Source organism: Patiria miniata, unplaced genomic scaffold (genome assembly GCF_015706575.1).
Source record: "Patiria miniata isolate m_02_andy unplaced genomic scaffold, ASM1570657v1 HiC_scaffold_2, whole genome shotgun sequence".
Lineage (NCBI taxonomy): Eukaryota > Metazoa > Echinodermata > Asteroidea > Valvatida > Asterinidae > Patiria > Patiria miniata.
The window spans coordinates 6,115,052-6,130,250 of record NW_024037058.1 but is presented as its reverse complement, the minus strand read 5'-3'; the positions used below and the strand labels follow the sequence as shown (position 1 = coordinate 6,130,250).

At 38.4% G+C, this 15,199-nt stretch overlaps 1 protein-coding gene across 1 annotated transcript; it reads right to left on the bottom strand.

Moving 5' to 3' along the window:
* Nucleotides 1–1,536: 1,536 nt before the first annotated feature.
* Nucleotides 1,537–4,182, bottom strand: LOC119726881 (E3 ubiquitin-protein ligase TRIM71-like). The gene is made up of 3 exons (XM_038198735.1): nt 2,862–4,182; nt 2,364–2,546; nt 1,537–1,562 (listed from the first exon to the last, which is right to left on the bottom strand). The coding sequence occupies exons 1-3, from the start codon at nt 4,180–4,182 to the stop codon at nt 1,537–1,539; spliced, it is 1,530 nt and encodes a 509-aa protein (XP_038054663.1).
* Between the last annotated feature and the right edge of the window lie 11,017 nt (nt 4,183–15,199).

Below are 15,199 nucleotides of genomic sequence, written 5' to 3'. Positions count from 1 at the left end.
TTTGATAAAAATGAGCACTTTTAAAAGCTGACCAAACAGTGTTGTTTCAATGTTTATTTTTTTGCTTGCGATACGTGGTACTAGACATCAACAAAGCTGACTAGTTTTCTAAGATCATAGTTACGTACTCAATATTTGAGAGCATTTGGGCAATATACAAATGCGGTCAATCAAGAGATAAAAGACATCAAGTGAAAATGTGTTCACAAATCTGATTACTTGATAATCCCCTCCACCGTTATGTACAACTATGAATGTTGGGGAAACCTCTGAAATTATGTTGTTTGTCGAAAACAAAATGGTCCTAAATGTAAACAAACGACAACTGAGAAAAGACGGTTGTTTCATGAAATCATTGTTGCTATGTTCTCAGAAAACGTTTTTAAAAATGTCTTCGACAAAATGTACAGTGAATGAACTAACTAGTGATACAATAACAACAGCTTCCAAATTAAGTGGTCTATAAATGATAAAATATATCTTTTTGAGTCGCATAATCGGTGTAAAATAGGCAGCCCTCATTATGTATGCAAATAACCCTAGGAGTCACACATGCCCAGTGGAAAATGCAATATGTACAAGTATAAATGTTGGGGGAACCTCTGAAATTATGTTTTTGTCGAAGACAAAATGGCTCTAAATGTATACAAACAACATCTGAGAAAAGATGGCTGTTTCATGAAATCACTGTTGAGCTATCTTCTCAGAAAACGTTTTTAAAAATTTCGACAAAATACACAGTGAATGAACTAACTAGTGATACAATAACAACGGCTTCCAAATTAAGTGGTCTATAAATGATAAAATACAAAGATATATTTTTGAGTCGCATGTAAAATAGGCAGCCCTCATTATGTATGCAAATAACCCTAGGGGTCAGCTGAAACGTATGTGAGATGCTGATTGGTAAAATAACAGACTTTGGATCTTTGCTGAAATGCCATTGTTGTCATGGAAGCTGCGTTCTCTTGGAAAGATATTCTGTAATTGAAGCAAATGCTCATTGCTTCATTTAGACTACTTGGTCTATCAGCATTTAGCAAACCAATACTTATTCAAAGAAGCAAAAGCCTCAATCATTTATGGAATAAACTAAACTATTATTGTAATGATACAGAACCTCTCACAAGTAGGTCATTCTATACATTTAGGGTCCGAAGTCTGACATTGTTCCTGTCCCTGTGACCTCTGAAATGTATAATTTGCCATTCAAGTGGCATTAAAAATGACTTCAAACTAATTAATATTTGTTGGGTAGGTCATTTGATTCACAGAAGCATTCTTGGAGGAAGAGTACACACATAAAGGAGTGCATCTTCAATTACAAAATCATGTGCATCTTCAATTACAAAATCAAAGTGCCCCCCCCCCCTTGCCCCCCCCCCCCTCGCAACGCCCATGCAAACAACCAGGATTTCAGTACAAAAATGTACGTCCATTATATTATTCACATTTACATACATCCATGTATCATTTGCAGTAGAATACACAAGGTTTTCATTTTCAATTTGGTTGTAAATGTAATGAAACTTATATTTATTTGATGAGGCACTCAGAAAGCACTGTGAAAGAGACAACCAAGGGATTGCATGTGATTTACTTTTCAACTCTTGCATTCATCCAGTTGCTTTTGAGTGTTTACATTTGTCACGTGTTCACTGAGGTGCAAAATCTTTCTCATTCAAAAATAAGTTGCATTAATTTAAATTCAACAATTTTCCCAATAATTAAAAAATCGAATAACAAAATTTAAGGAAATGTTTACATTTCATACGGGAGCAGGGTTGTATCTTATAATTGGAACACACATCATGCATTGACTTTGTATTTGCTAAGATGAATTTGAGGAAATTGAATTGCCCTCTCATGGTAGTACTTTCCCTCTCGTTGATAATATTTTTAAATGTGCACTCTGCCCTATTTGCAAACAATGTGAAGGGTCATTCCTTTGCTCTCATTATTGGGCCACCAGATCAAAGATTTTATGGGAAGTAGGCTGGGTGTTGAAGTCCACGATTTTCCAAAAGGGAAGTGGTTGAGGTATTAGATTCAACACATACAGAGACCAAAGACCTTAGAAATATACCAAATATACAGTATTGTAGAATGTTATTTAAAGGAATGAACATTAAAGTTCTTTGTCAGTGATAACAATATTCAATGTCTGATGGAAGTGGTTGTGGATACACTGGATAGCCCCAGTTTAATTAATCTGTCTTACACTCGGTGATAGACCTTTACAGACTCTTCTTCAGCCACTACCAGATCACCATATGATGTGAATGTCATTCCATGTGGATAACCACATCCCTTGATCACACATCCAATGTACTTGCCATCAGGACTGTAATGCAGAATGTCACCTGTTGAATGTCCACACACAGCAACATAGATGCTGCCATCACTGTCACAGCACACACCAGTAGGGCCCCAACCCAGGTGCATGTTGCTGGCCATGTCTACTGAGAATACACTGGCACCATAGTAGTCTACACACAGTAACTCATTTTCCCAGCTTTTTATGTAGATAACGTGGTGATTGTACACTGCCAGAGAACGCCCAATCATTGGAGCAGGCAGTCTCTTGATGAGGGATCCATCTGGGTTATGTATAGATATCTCATCCTTGCCTTCATAACCCACTGCTATCAGATTGCTGTCATCCACTGCAAGGGATGTTGGTAGGCTGTCTGACCCTCTACCTGGTGTGAACTGATGGAGGATCTGATGTTGCTTGTTGAAGACCTTGACTACTGGACCATCTAGAACAAGGAGCTTGTCATCCTTGCTCAGTGCAATATACCTTGCATTAGTGAGGCCATTGATTTGTAGCCTTTGTATTATAGATTGTTCTTGCTGACTTTTTGGAATTGAAGCTGTAGATAGTGCACCACTGTCTCCAAACAGTACATCTGTTTTAGATAGTACAGGTAGTTTATCGGTAGAGAGTGCTGCAACATCTGCTATCCATGTATTTCCTAATTCAAAGTTCTTAACTTCTGTCTTCAGTTCCCATTTCTCCTTCACACATGATCTTGCAGGTCTTGGTGATTTCTTTGCTGCAGCTTTTGGCTCTTCTTCCAGAATGAGTCTCCCAAGTGACTTGTCGCCTTCTTCAAAATCCATGAAGGTCAACTTGTCAGGAACTTGCTGTGGCTGTTTCCCCGTCAATTCACTGAGGTTATGCAAGAGCTTCTGCTGAAGTTCAAGAATCTCATGGCAGCTTGCTTGATTCATGAGTTGTTTTACCTCCTCCAGCTTGTGCTCTGTCTTTGTCACTTCTTTGCTGTTCTTAGCAAGAGCAGCTTCAAATGTTGTGACTCTCTCTTGATAAATCCTGTCAGTCTCTTTTAACAGTTTCTGCTCCTCCTGTCGGATCTTGGCAACCTCTTGGCCAGCCTTTTCTGAGATGTTCTTTTTGGTGTTTGAAAACATGAAGTCGAGTTTCTTGCGAGATATGCAAGTCTTCTCTATGGTGGTGTTCAGTTCTGTTTTGCTTCGACCAACTTTTGCAACAAGTTCTTCTACCTTTTTCTTACATTTCTCAAAAGCCTCAGGTAAGCCAATACAAGAGTGTTTTGGTTTTTCATGATCTAGAACTGTACACATGAGACATATGACTTGCTCACATGTGTCGCAGTAAACATTGAGATTCTGATCTGGATGCTTGCCACATTTGGGAACTTCATCTCTTAGCTTACTCTTGTAGACAATCTCTCCTGATCGGAGTTGAGCCAGTGTATAGATTTGATGAGATTTCATTAGAGTTAGACGTTCATGAGCCTTTTGACATTCTTGACACAGGAAATGATCACAGTCCATGCATCTTGACACAGCCTGATTCTCCTCATCACAGGCTTGGCATTTGATCTCTGACCCTTGACCTTCCAATTGCATTTCCTGCATTGTAACTTCCTCCACCAGGGCACTGAATGCAAAGTTATTAGGGAGATCAGCAACCCCAGACCCTTTCAACATGGTTTCATGTCTGCACAGAGGACATGTCAGCTTTGTACCACTAGGATCTTGGCTCTGTCTGAGCTCTTGGAGGCATTGCAGGCAAAAACTATGCAAACAGTCCAGCAGTTTGGGCTGCCTGAAACGGTTGGTGCAGATGGAGCATTCCAGATGATCCACACTAATCTTCTCCAACACTGATTGAGCTGTAACATTGGATGCCATCTTCACCGTTTAGTTTGATGTGATAGGGGTTTAACCTGAAAATGAAGCACATTAATTAAAAGCTTAAGGATTTACACGTATTCAAACTTCAAATGATGATATGGTTGTAATAAGCATTCATAGGTAACAAACCTGCACCTGTGCAAACCGGTAAAATCAAACTTGATAGTGAAATTCCAACTCATGTTTCTTCTCAAAAAATCATTTTGGACACAAATGTCGCAAATAAAATGTTTATTCTTGAACTAAAAAATATGAAGAGAAAAATATACAGAAGTCGTCCGATCTTGAACGGGTTGCGATCAGGATAAACGTGCAATATCCGGTTCACCAGGCACAGTTTTGTTCCGTATTGCTACATTGTAGCCACGGAAGTTGCCAATGTGCCTGCTGTATTTCTAGAAAAACGCGGACATTGTGTGGATGGAGAAACTTTTAATAGAGAAACTGACGGTTTTCATCAGGCTGTGTAGTGATATTGTAAATGGTAATTTTCATACTCTAATCTTTTTCAACAATGCCAATTGCTTTATATCATGTTGGTGGAAATATAAAATTAAAAATTGGCTAAACATTGTATAATTTGTTTTTTCAATTGGCAAAGAATTTTTTTTTTAAATCAGTGGATCTGTAATCCAAAATATGAAAAATGTGGCCTAAAGCGTTAGTTGTTTACGTATATATGAACTGAAAAATAGGACTTATCCATTGATAGCGTGGTTGGTACATGTAGGTGCATATGCATGAATTCATGTTTCTGCATTGCGTGCTTTCATGAACTTCTTCAGACTGGTTTAACACACTGTTCATGGTGCATCAGAGAAGGAAACTGAAGTACAAATTGGTAGTCAAATGTCTGCACTGATTCCTATGCCAATTGTGGTTACATTTGTCAAGCTTATTCTCAACTAAACATACCTGAATGATGTCAGAAGATATTTCTGCAATCAATTTGGCTGTTTGATGAAGAAACTGGTGGACTATTTGGTGGATTCTCACTCTCTGGATTGACTGGAATGTCTGTAGGGTGTGGCATTGCTCACTGCCTGTAAATTCCCAATTCTATAAATACACCAGACTGCAATGGATCACAGGTCACACAGTTGAACTTGTATTGCCAAGTCAACAGGTCTTGTTATTTTGTGAACACCTTTGAAGGCCCAGTTTCTGGTAACAATAGATTTTCCATGGGCCTGTTCCAGTCACTGTGTTACACTGAAGCGGAAATATGAATTTAACACATATGTGATATGTTGAACTGTATAGGCCTACATGTACATGATTGTACATTTGGCTGAAATTTATTTAGCAAAGGGAATAGGCCTATATGCCAATGTATGTATGACACTCACCAGATTACAATACAACATATAGAATATTATAAGTTGGTTATTCCTGTCAGTCCAATCTGGAAATCTTTAAACCCAAATACAGCATTGTATGGTATCTTATACACATAATATTCATTTTCACATTTCCAAAGGAATTTTCATGATAATTTGAAGACTGTGAACAGTGTCTATACTGTGCATGAATAATTACAATTGAGACATTTGATATGGGATCGCAATATGAGATATTTGTGATGACTTTAGTTAAGTTTTTCAAAAATGCTTCTAAAGTAAAAGATTTTCCCAAAGAAGCATTGTTTCTTTTGGTTTCAACCTTGCAAAGAAAAAACATGTAAATAATCCTTTTCAAGGTTTCTTGCATCGAAAGTGAGTTCATTATGGGTGATGTGTGTACTGCACATGGACTGCAAAATGCAGCCTGTGCCCCAGTGTGTAATGTGTTGGCCATACCTGTACATAGCACCCGAGGCGAAATGCAGCCCTTGGGTGTTAAAAACGTCATATCCCACACAGTGGCCTATCCAGCTTTTGATATCCGGGGGGGGGGGGGGGGGGGGGGGGGGGGGGGGGGGGGGGGGTGGGGGGGGTGGGGGGGCGGGGGGTGGGGCGGGGGGGGGGGGGGGGGGGGGGGACAATATTACCGCACTCAGACATCCCCGAACACTTGGCCTCCGTAAAATCCAACAGTGTGGGGGGGGGGGGGGGGGGCTTGTACCCATTTTCCTAATGGGGCGCTCTTCAAAACTGACCATTATTATGCATACTGGAAAATATATGTCGATTTTCACGGCTCATTGTAATGGTTTCAGAGCTTGGTTTCTTTTTTGTTTTTCGTGTCAGAACTCTCTAACCATTTATGGAAATAGTTACTAAAAAATATCTTCATATGAGCTGGTGGTGTCAAATAACGGAAACCTTGAAGAGCATGGCTGAAGTCGGACTGTTTCTTATTTGATATCTCGAGATATATTTGATCGATTTTTATGATTCAAAGTTGCTCACATAATAACTTTTGACACTTTTCCAAATACTTTACATTATAAACAAGAACCTAGTAGACTTTGGTAGATATTTTTTGTCAGTAAGCTCACAGGCAGAGGCACCATACACCACCTGTTCACGGCTCGTTAACTCTTGATCAGATAAGAGAGATCGCGTTGAAAGCTGCTGAATCTGAAATCGGTAGGTACGACCCGAGTTTGTCATAGGCAAACTCGGGTCTAGCTCAAATGGGAGATTCACGTAATGACTGTGAGGAAGCCAAGAAACCTGTCTGCAAAAACAAGAACAGATTCCCCAATGTACTCCCATGTACAGGTAAGTTCATTTTGTAGAAGTTAGTATACTAACTAAGTGGCCTCTTGAGGCAAACACTTGTTGGCACACTCGCACAGCATTGTGGATTGTTCTTAATTGTAGGGAGATGCTAAGATAGTCTATGAAATATCCTCATGCATAGCAAGGGTCTATGATATGCGAGCAGATTCGGCGATTAATTAATGCAAAACAAGACTGCGTATTGACCTCAATATTCTGACCATTCAGCGGGCACCTTCTATATCGGGTCTAATTTGGTAACCTGTTGTCATGTACATCTAATAAAACCTAGACACGACATATATTATGCTTTTACGTTGTAAATTATGTTAGAAAAAATAGCCTATGTCAAGCGGATCATATCGATATGTTACGCGATGTGACTTTGAATTATCATCATATAGTATTTTAAATAACGGGCATAATGAGAATGCCCTCTTGCGCATTCACGTTTCACCCACGGTCAGCGTTCCTGTATGTTAACAGTTTTGAAAGCCAGTGTCGGGTATTATTGGATCTCTATGCCCATTGTTGTATTACAAAAACATGGTATCAACATTGAACAATCAACAGCTTAGTCCAGATTTCGGAATGAAATGATGTCACGTTGACTCATGGCTTGCGCGTAGGGGTCAAATAAATTTGCATGCGTAGATATATCAGATGTTGACCAGAGACAGAGAGGCTGATACAATGGTGATACTCAGACTAGTGTTAAGGCTTCATTCTTACTAAACCATTTTGCATTTCAATTTATAAAACAAAGAGTGGACTGCAACATTATGCAATTAAAGGGGGTTGATAACATCCAAATATTTCTTTTGGTTCGTAACTAGTTTTAATTGTAAATATGTAAGAGACTGTTAAACCTGATATAATGTTAGAATTCCATATTTCTGTGTACCTTTCAAAGGTGTAACTATGAGGCATGTTTTCTCCCCCCCCCCCCCCACTCCCATTTGAAATCTTGAATTGCACACAACAAATGTATATGTTACCTTCCTTGCCCCCCCCCCTTCTTTCAAAAAACAAATTGATGAACCCCCCAGCTGCCCCACTTGAAGCTTAACCCTAGTTACGCCGTTGGTACCTTTTAAAAAGCTGCGTCCCCGCGTCAATTCTGGAACTTTGGTCTGACCAGAGACCGAATATTTTTTTTTTTGGCCTTACATACTCAAAATATTTTGAGAGCATGTTGACAATATTCAATGCAGTAAATCAGGAGATAAAAAATCAAGGGAAAATGTGTTCACAAATCTGATTACTTGATGATCCCCTCTACCATTATTAATCAGGTGGCTTAGATCTAATTTTCGTCAAGATCGTGACCGACTGGTCCAAAGCACAATCTTGGCAGATAGATTCTTACAGACCTAAAGAAGATATTTAGAAGGGGTGACACCTGAAATTCTTTTGGGGAAGGGTGCCTAATTTGCATAAATTGTTAATCCCTGTCGTGTAATATATTTATTCCCAAATTTGGGTATATTTCTATTTTTCATTTTTTTGAAAAGTGTATTTTGGGGATTCTACTTACATATCTTTACTTGAATAACATTTTCCTAAGCATGAAAGTGACTGAATAATTATGAGGACATAGTAACGATCCAAAATGGCTACTATTATGCCCTAAAATTGCGCGCATTTACCTTGTCTCCAGATATCATCAATTAGTCTTGCCAAACATCAGCATTGATGAACTTCAAATTCACAAGTAGCTTACTGGTACAGTTACCCTATTAAAACCTTATGCAAAATCATGTGAACAATGATAACATTGTGATATTTAGCCCAGAAAACAAAAACTGGGAAAAAACAAGGTGCCCATAAACTTAGGCTAACAAGTAGGTGAAGGGTTTGCCTAACATGGAACACTGGAACAAGTTCAAGGAAATTTCCAAAATTATTGTTGAGAGAAAACGTTTTGGCGTAGACTAAATTTATTGTAAACAACAATAATCTCTTATTTAGGGGGATTTCGTTGAACTTGTTCAAGTCCCCACGTTATCCTTCCCGTACTAGCCCAATTTTACGGACACCACATTTTCTCGCCTTTTTTTGGTCATTTGGGCTAAACATCAAGATGTTATCAATTTCCACTTGATTTCCCACTTATTTTTGTTAGGGTAACTATGTCAGTAAGTAACTTTGTGAAATTTGAAGCTCATCAATACCCACGTTTGGCGAGCCTAGTTGATGATATCTGAGGAAAGGTAAATGCGCGTAACTTTAGGGTAAAATAGTAGCAATTTTGGTTTTTACTATGTCCTCCTAATTATTCAGTCACGTATATGTTTTACAAAATGTTATTGAAGTAAGAATATGCAAGTAGAATCACCAAAATACACTTTTAAAAAAATAAAAAAATAAAAATATACCCAAATATGGGAATAAATATATAACACGGCAGGGATTAACTTTTATGCAAATTATGCACCCTTCCCAAAAGAATTTCAGGTGTCACCCTTCTAAATATCTTCTCTAGGGCTATAAGAATCTATCTGCCAAGTTTGGTGCTTTGGACCAGTCGGTCACGATTCCGACCATATGCCACCTGACTATATGTACAAGTATAAATGTTGGGGAAACCACTGCTGTTATGCTTTTGTCGAAAAACAAAATGGTCCTAAATATAAAACAAACGACATCTGATAAAAGACGGCTGTTTCATAAAATCATTGTTGCTATGTTCTCAGAAAACGTTTTTAAAAATGTCTTCAACAAAATATACAGTGAATGAACTAACTAGTGATACAATAACAACGGCCTCCAAATTAAGTGGTCTAAAAATGATAAAATACAAATATATCTTTTTGAGTCGCTTCATCGGTGTAAAATAGGCAGCCCTCATTATGTATGCAATAACCCTAGGAGTCACACATGCCCAGTGGAAAATGCAGCTGAAACGTATGTGAGATGCTGATTGGTAAAATAACAGACTTTGGATCTTTGCTGAAATGCCATTGTTGTCATGGAAGCTGCGTTCTCTTGGAGAGATATTCTGTAATTAAAGCAAATGCTCATTGCTTCATTTAGACTTTTTGGTCTATCAGCATGTAGCAAACCAATACTTATTCAAAGAAGTAAAAGCCTCAATCATTTATGGAATAAACTAAACTATTATTGTAATGATACAGAACCTTTCACAAGTAGGTCATTCTATACATTTAGGGTCCAAAGTCTGACATTTTTCCTGTCCCTGTAACCTCTGAAATGTATAATTTGCCATTCAATTGGCATTACGAATGACTTCAAACTAATTAATATTTGTTGGGTAGATCATTTGATTCACAGAAACAACCTTGGAGGAAGAGTACACACATAAAGGAGCGCATCTTCTATTGCAAAATCGTAGATGCCAGATGTATAGGGACAGGAAAAAAGTGGACCCCAAATTCATAGAATGTACATATCTTCTATTGCAGTATTAAAAAAAAATCACATTAAGAAAGGCAAACAAACAAGATTTTACTACAAAAATGTACATCCATTATATTAACCACATTTACAAACATCCATGTATCATTGCAGTAGAATGCACAAGGTTTTCATTTTCAACTTGGTTGTAAATGTAATGAAACTAATATTAATTTGATGAGGCACTCAGAAAGTACTGTGAAAGAGACAACCAAGAGATTGCATATGATTTACTTTTGAACTATCACTTTAGTTAAAAATCACACATATTTCATTCAGTTGCTCTCGTGTAATGTACTTGTCTCATGTACACAGAGGTGCCAAATCTTTCTCATTCGAACATATATGTAAGTTGCATTCATCTAAACTCAACAATTTCCCCCAAAATTGAAAAATCGAATAACAATATTAAGGAAATGTTTACATTTCATACAGGAGCAGGGTTATATCTTTTACTTGGAAAGCACATCATGCATTGACTTTGCATTTGCTGACATGAGTTTGAGAAAATTGAATTTCCCTGTCGTATACCTTCCATCTTCTTGGTAATACTTTCCCTCTTGTTTGTTATCATTTTTAAAATGTGCACTCTGCCCTATTTGCAAACAATGTGAAGGGTCATTCCTTTTCTCTCATTATTGGACCACCAGGTGATAGATCTCGGTGATAGATCAGTACAGACTGTCCTGCAGCCACTGCCAGATCACCATGTGATGTGAATGTGATGCCATATGGAGAATCACATCCCTTGATCACACATCCAATGTACTTGCCATCAGGACTGTAGTGCAGAATGGTACCTGTTGGATATCCATACACAGCAACAAAGATGCTGCCGTCACTGTCACAGCACACAACAGTAGGGCACCAACCCCCCTGCTTGTTGCTGGTCATGTCTACTGAGAATACACTGGCACCATAGTAGTCTACACATGCCAACCTTTTGGTCATGCCTGTTGTGTAGATAAGGCGGTGATTGTACATTGTCAGATAATATCCAATCATTGGAGCAGACAGTCTCCTGATGAGGGATCCATCTGGGTTGTGTAGAGATATCTCCTTCTTGCCTTCATAACCCACTGCTATCAGATTGCTGTCATCCACTGCAAGGCATGTTGGTTTGTATGACCCTCTACCTGGTGTGAACTGATGGAGGAGCTGATGTTGCTTGTTGAAGACCTTGACTACTCGACCATCTAGAGCAAGGAGCTTGTCATCCTTGCTCACTGCGATACACCTTATATCATTAGTGAGGCCATTGATTTGTAGCCTTTGTGGGATAAGAGATTGTTCAAGGTGACTATTGGGAATTGAAGCTGTAAATAGTGCACAACTGTGTCCAGAATATGTATTTTTAAATAGTACAATTATTTTATTGCCAGAGAGTGCTGCAACATCTGCTATCAATGCATTTGTTAATTGCAAGTTCTTGACTTCGGTCTTCAGATCCCATTTCTCCTTCACACATGATCTTGCAGGTCTTGGTGATTGATTAGCTGCAGCCTGTGGCTCTTCTTCCAGAATGAGTCTCCCAAGTGACCTCTCATCATCTTCATAGTCCATGAAGCTCAATTTGTCAGGCACTTGCTGTGGCTGTTTCCCTGTCAATTCACTGAGGTTATGGAAGAGCTTCTGCTGAAGTTCAAGAATCTCACAGCAACTTGCTTGATTCATGAGTTGTCTCACCTCCTCCAGCTTATGGTCTGTCTGTGTCACCTCTTTGCTGTTATTGGCTTGAGCTGCTTCAAATTTTACGACTCTCTCTTTGTAAATCCTGTCAGTCTCTTTTAACAGTTTCTGCTCCTCCTGTCGGATCTTAGCAATCTCTTGGTCAGCTTTTTCTGAGATTTTCTTTTTGGTGTTTGCAAACATGATGTCGAGTTTCTTGCGAGATATGCAAGTCTTCTCTATGGTGGTGCTTAGTTCTGTTTTGCTTTTACCAACTTTTGCAACAAGTTCTTCTATTTTTTTCTTACATTTCTCAAAAGCCTCAGGTAAGCCAATATAAGAGTGTTTTGGTTTTTCATGATCTAGAACAGTACACATGAGACATATGACTTGCTCACATGTATTACAGTAGACATTGAGATTCTGATCTGGATGCTTGCCACATTTGGGAACTTCATCTCTTAGTTTACTCTTGTAGACAATCTCTCCTGATCGAAGTTCAGCCAGTGTATAAATTTTGTGAGATTTCATAACAGTCATACGCCCATGAGCCTTTTGACATTCTTGACAGAGGAAATGATCACAGTCTGCGCATCTTGAAATAGCCTGATTCTCCTCATCACAGTTTTGACATTTGATGTCTGACCCTTGACCTTCCAGAAGCTTTTCCTGCATTGTAACTTCCTCCACCAGGGCACTGAATGCAAAGTTATTAGGGAGATCAGCAACCCCAGACACTTTCAACATGGTTTCACGTCTGCACAGAGGACATGTCAGCTTTGTACCACTAGGATCTTGGCTCTGTCTGAGCTCCTGCAGGCATTGCAGGCAAAAACTATGCAAACAGTCCAGCAGTTTGGGCTGCCTGAAACGGTTGGTGCAGATGGAGCATTCCAGATGATCCACACTAATCTTCTCCAACACTGATTGAGCTGTAACACTAGATGCCATCTTGACTTCTTGAAGAATCAGGATTTATTTGTAACCTATGAATGGATGAAAGTGTCAAAGGTTTACTTCAATACATAAAATGATCCTACTAATCATTTCCAACATTGTCAACATGTTTGTTTCCACAGTTTTTGGGTATATGTATTCTGTAATTAATTCAATACATTGACATAACTCCAATGTTTTGACTACAGCACGCCCCAAAATGCCCGCAACCTTTTTTTTGCGTGGCTCTAGCGTCGGCATGGAAACACATACTGCCATTATTGTTATGCCATTTAAAACTTGGAATCCTAACTTTACCTCTGGCAAGTATCGGTTTGATATTCAAAAGGGTTTTCAAATTAGTTGTGTTCAAATAAAGCAAAAAGAAAAGTTTATTGGAATAAACAACATTTGCAAACACTAAAAAACAAAACTACCAAAATTATTTTGAAATAAAAAAAATTGATGCTAAGCGTTCCCGCCCGTTTCCATTTTGGAGGCCGCTTCCTTTTTCTTTTCTTTTTTTTAATTATAAATTGTACATCTGTTGCATCTAGCCCATATAAAGCTGATATGTCATTTCCTGAGTCCAAGTGGCAGCCATTTAAAAAGAAAAGCTTGCTGGTTGGCTGAAAAAATAGCCCGGCCGGTCGTTTTAGAAAATGGGTCAGGCAGCCATTTTGGAAAAAAAGGGCCTCCTCCTTCCTTTTTTTCAAAAAGGCAGGACGCTTAACATGTTTTAAGATTTAATTTGGCCTTACTGAACTGTTAGTGAATGACAGTCTAAAGCATCATGTAAAATCATGGCACCTGATGTGCTGATATTGTCAAGAAAAGTGGTATTTTGTATCAATTTCAAACGCTGGTTGGCTGACCAGGATGGGAAAAAAAACTTCTTTGTTTTTAAAATTCACCCCCCAGTTTAGTTATTCTGCATTTTAAGTTTGTTTGCAATCGATTACACATCCATGAACGAGTACAAGCCAGCTAGACTGGTTCCCTGACCTTGCCATTCCCCAACATCTATAATTTGCTCCGTTTAATCTTAAGCGGGGTCATCCTTCAAGGACATGATTGTTTTTCTTGGTTTTTTCCGGCATCTTTGAACACATTAAGTCAGCGTAACAATATTTGCTATAAAATACACCCCAAATCCATCCATTTCTGAAAATTACAGCAAAAGCAAATGTAAAAAAATAACCAGTTCATTTATATTAAAAACACATTGCACTTCAGATAAAGAACACTATTTTGAATTTTTTTTAAGGTGTAGTCTACTTGGATCAAAAAGAAAAGGAAATGCAGAAAGTAAACAGGCAACGAGATCCTCACATCGTGAACATGATAAAGCATTCCACATTTAAATGTGCATAATTAATTTTGCTTGAAATCGTTTGTGTTTATTTTTGAATAATTTCAAACCCTTTTGAAAATCAAACCAATTCTTACTTGGGATCAAGTAAAGATTCTAAGCTTTTAAATGGTATAAAATTTAAAATAATGGCAGTACGTGCTTCCATGGTGACGCTACACCTTTGCAAGAAATGTTGCGGGACTGCGGGTATTTTAGGACGCTGTAGTGCCCCTTGAAAAAAGACTATTTCAAATTGGGAACTACCAACATTATAGGCCCTGGTCCAGGATAGCTCAGTTGGTAGAGTGTCAGTACAGTATTTAATCAGCACTTTGCCATCAGTTCAAACCCCACTTTATCAAGTTCTTTGTTTAACTTTTGAACTTTCATATTCAAATGTATGTTGAGATTCAAATGTAGGATCAGGAATATTTGTAGTATCCTCTCAAGGTAGACTGATCATCAGGGAAGTGTTTTGCAAAGAGCATACATGTATTGCATTCGAACATTCGGACAATATGCTCTTGGTAAGATCCATGCACATACTTGCATATTATATCATGATTCTTGACAAATGCCATGAAATTTCTGTACAACATAAAATGCACTTACCTGAATGGAAGTTATTTTGTTAGTTTTAGCAGAAAATTTGAAACTGCATGTATCCGTCTGAAAAATGGCACAGCGTTTGCAGTTTACACAGCGTTTGATGTGAATACAATACACTATGTACATGTACATGTACATGAATGCCTCAATCATTACACACAGTGCGTGAATTCCCAGTTCTATTTTTAGAAGCCATTGGAGTCCGTGTAGGTATATACGTGTACTGTACTGGTAATTTATGCACACATCAATGCAGGTTCCCAGTATGTCAGTGTTAGCATGACCCCGGTGCCCCACAAAAATAGAATCAGAAGTCACCAATGCTTTTTTTGGAGGGATCAGCCCAGGTGATTTTCAAATTTCA

Excerpts from the sequence above, each read along its gene's own strand:
- LOC119726881 (XM_038198735.1), bottom strand. The coding sequence starts at position 4,182 with ATGGCATCCAATGTTACAGCTCAATCAGTGTTGGAGAAGATTAGTGTG. Across the intron at positions 2,547-2,861 it reads TACAGCTTCAATTCCAAAAA|TGTACAATCACCACGTTATC; the intron begins GTCAGCAAGAAC and ends GTTCTCTGGCAG. Across the intron at positions 1,563-2,363 it reads TGTGTGTGGACATTCAACAG|TGCTTTCTGAGTGCCTCATC; the intron begins GTGACATTCTGC and ends TCTCTTTCACAG.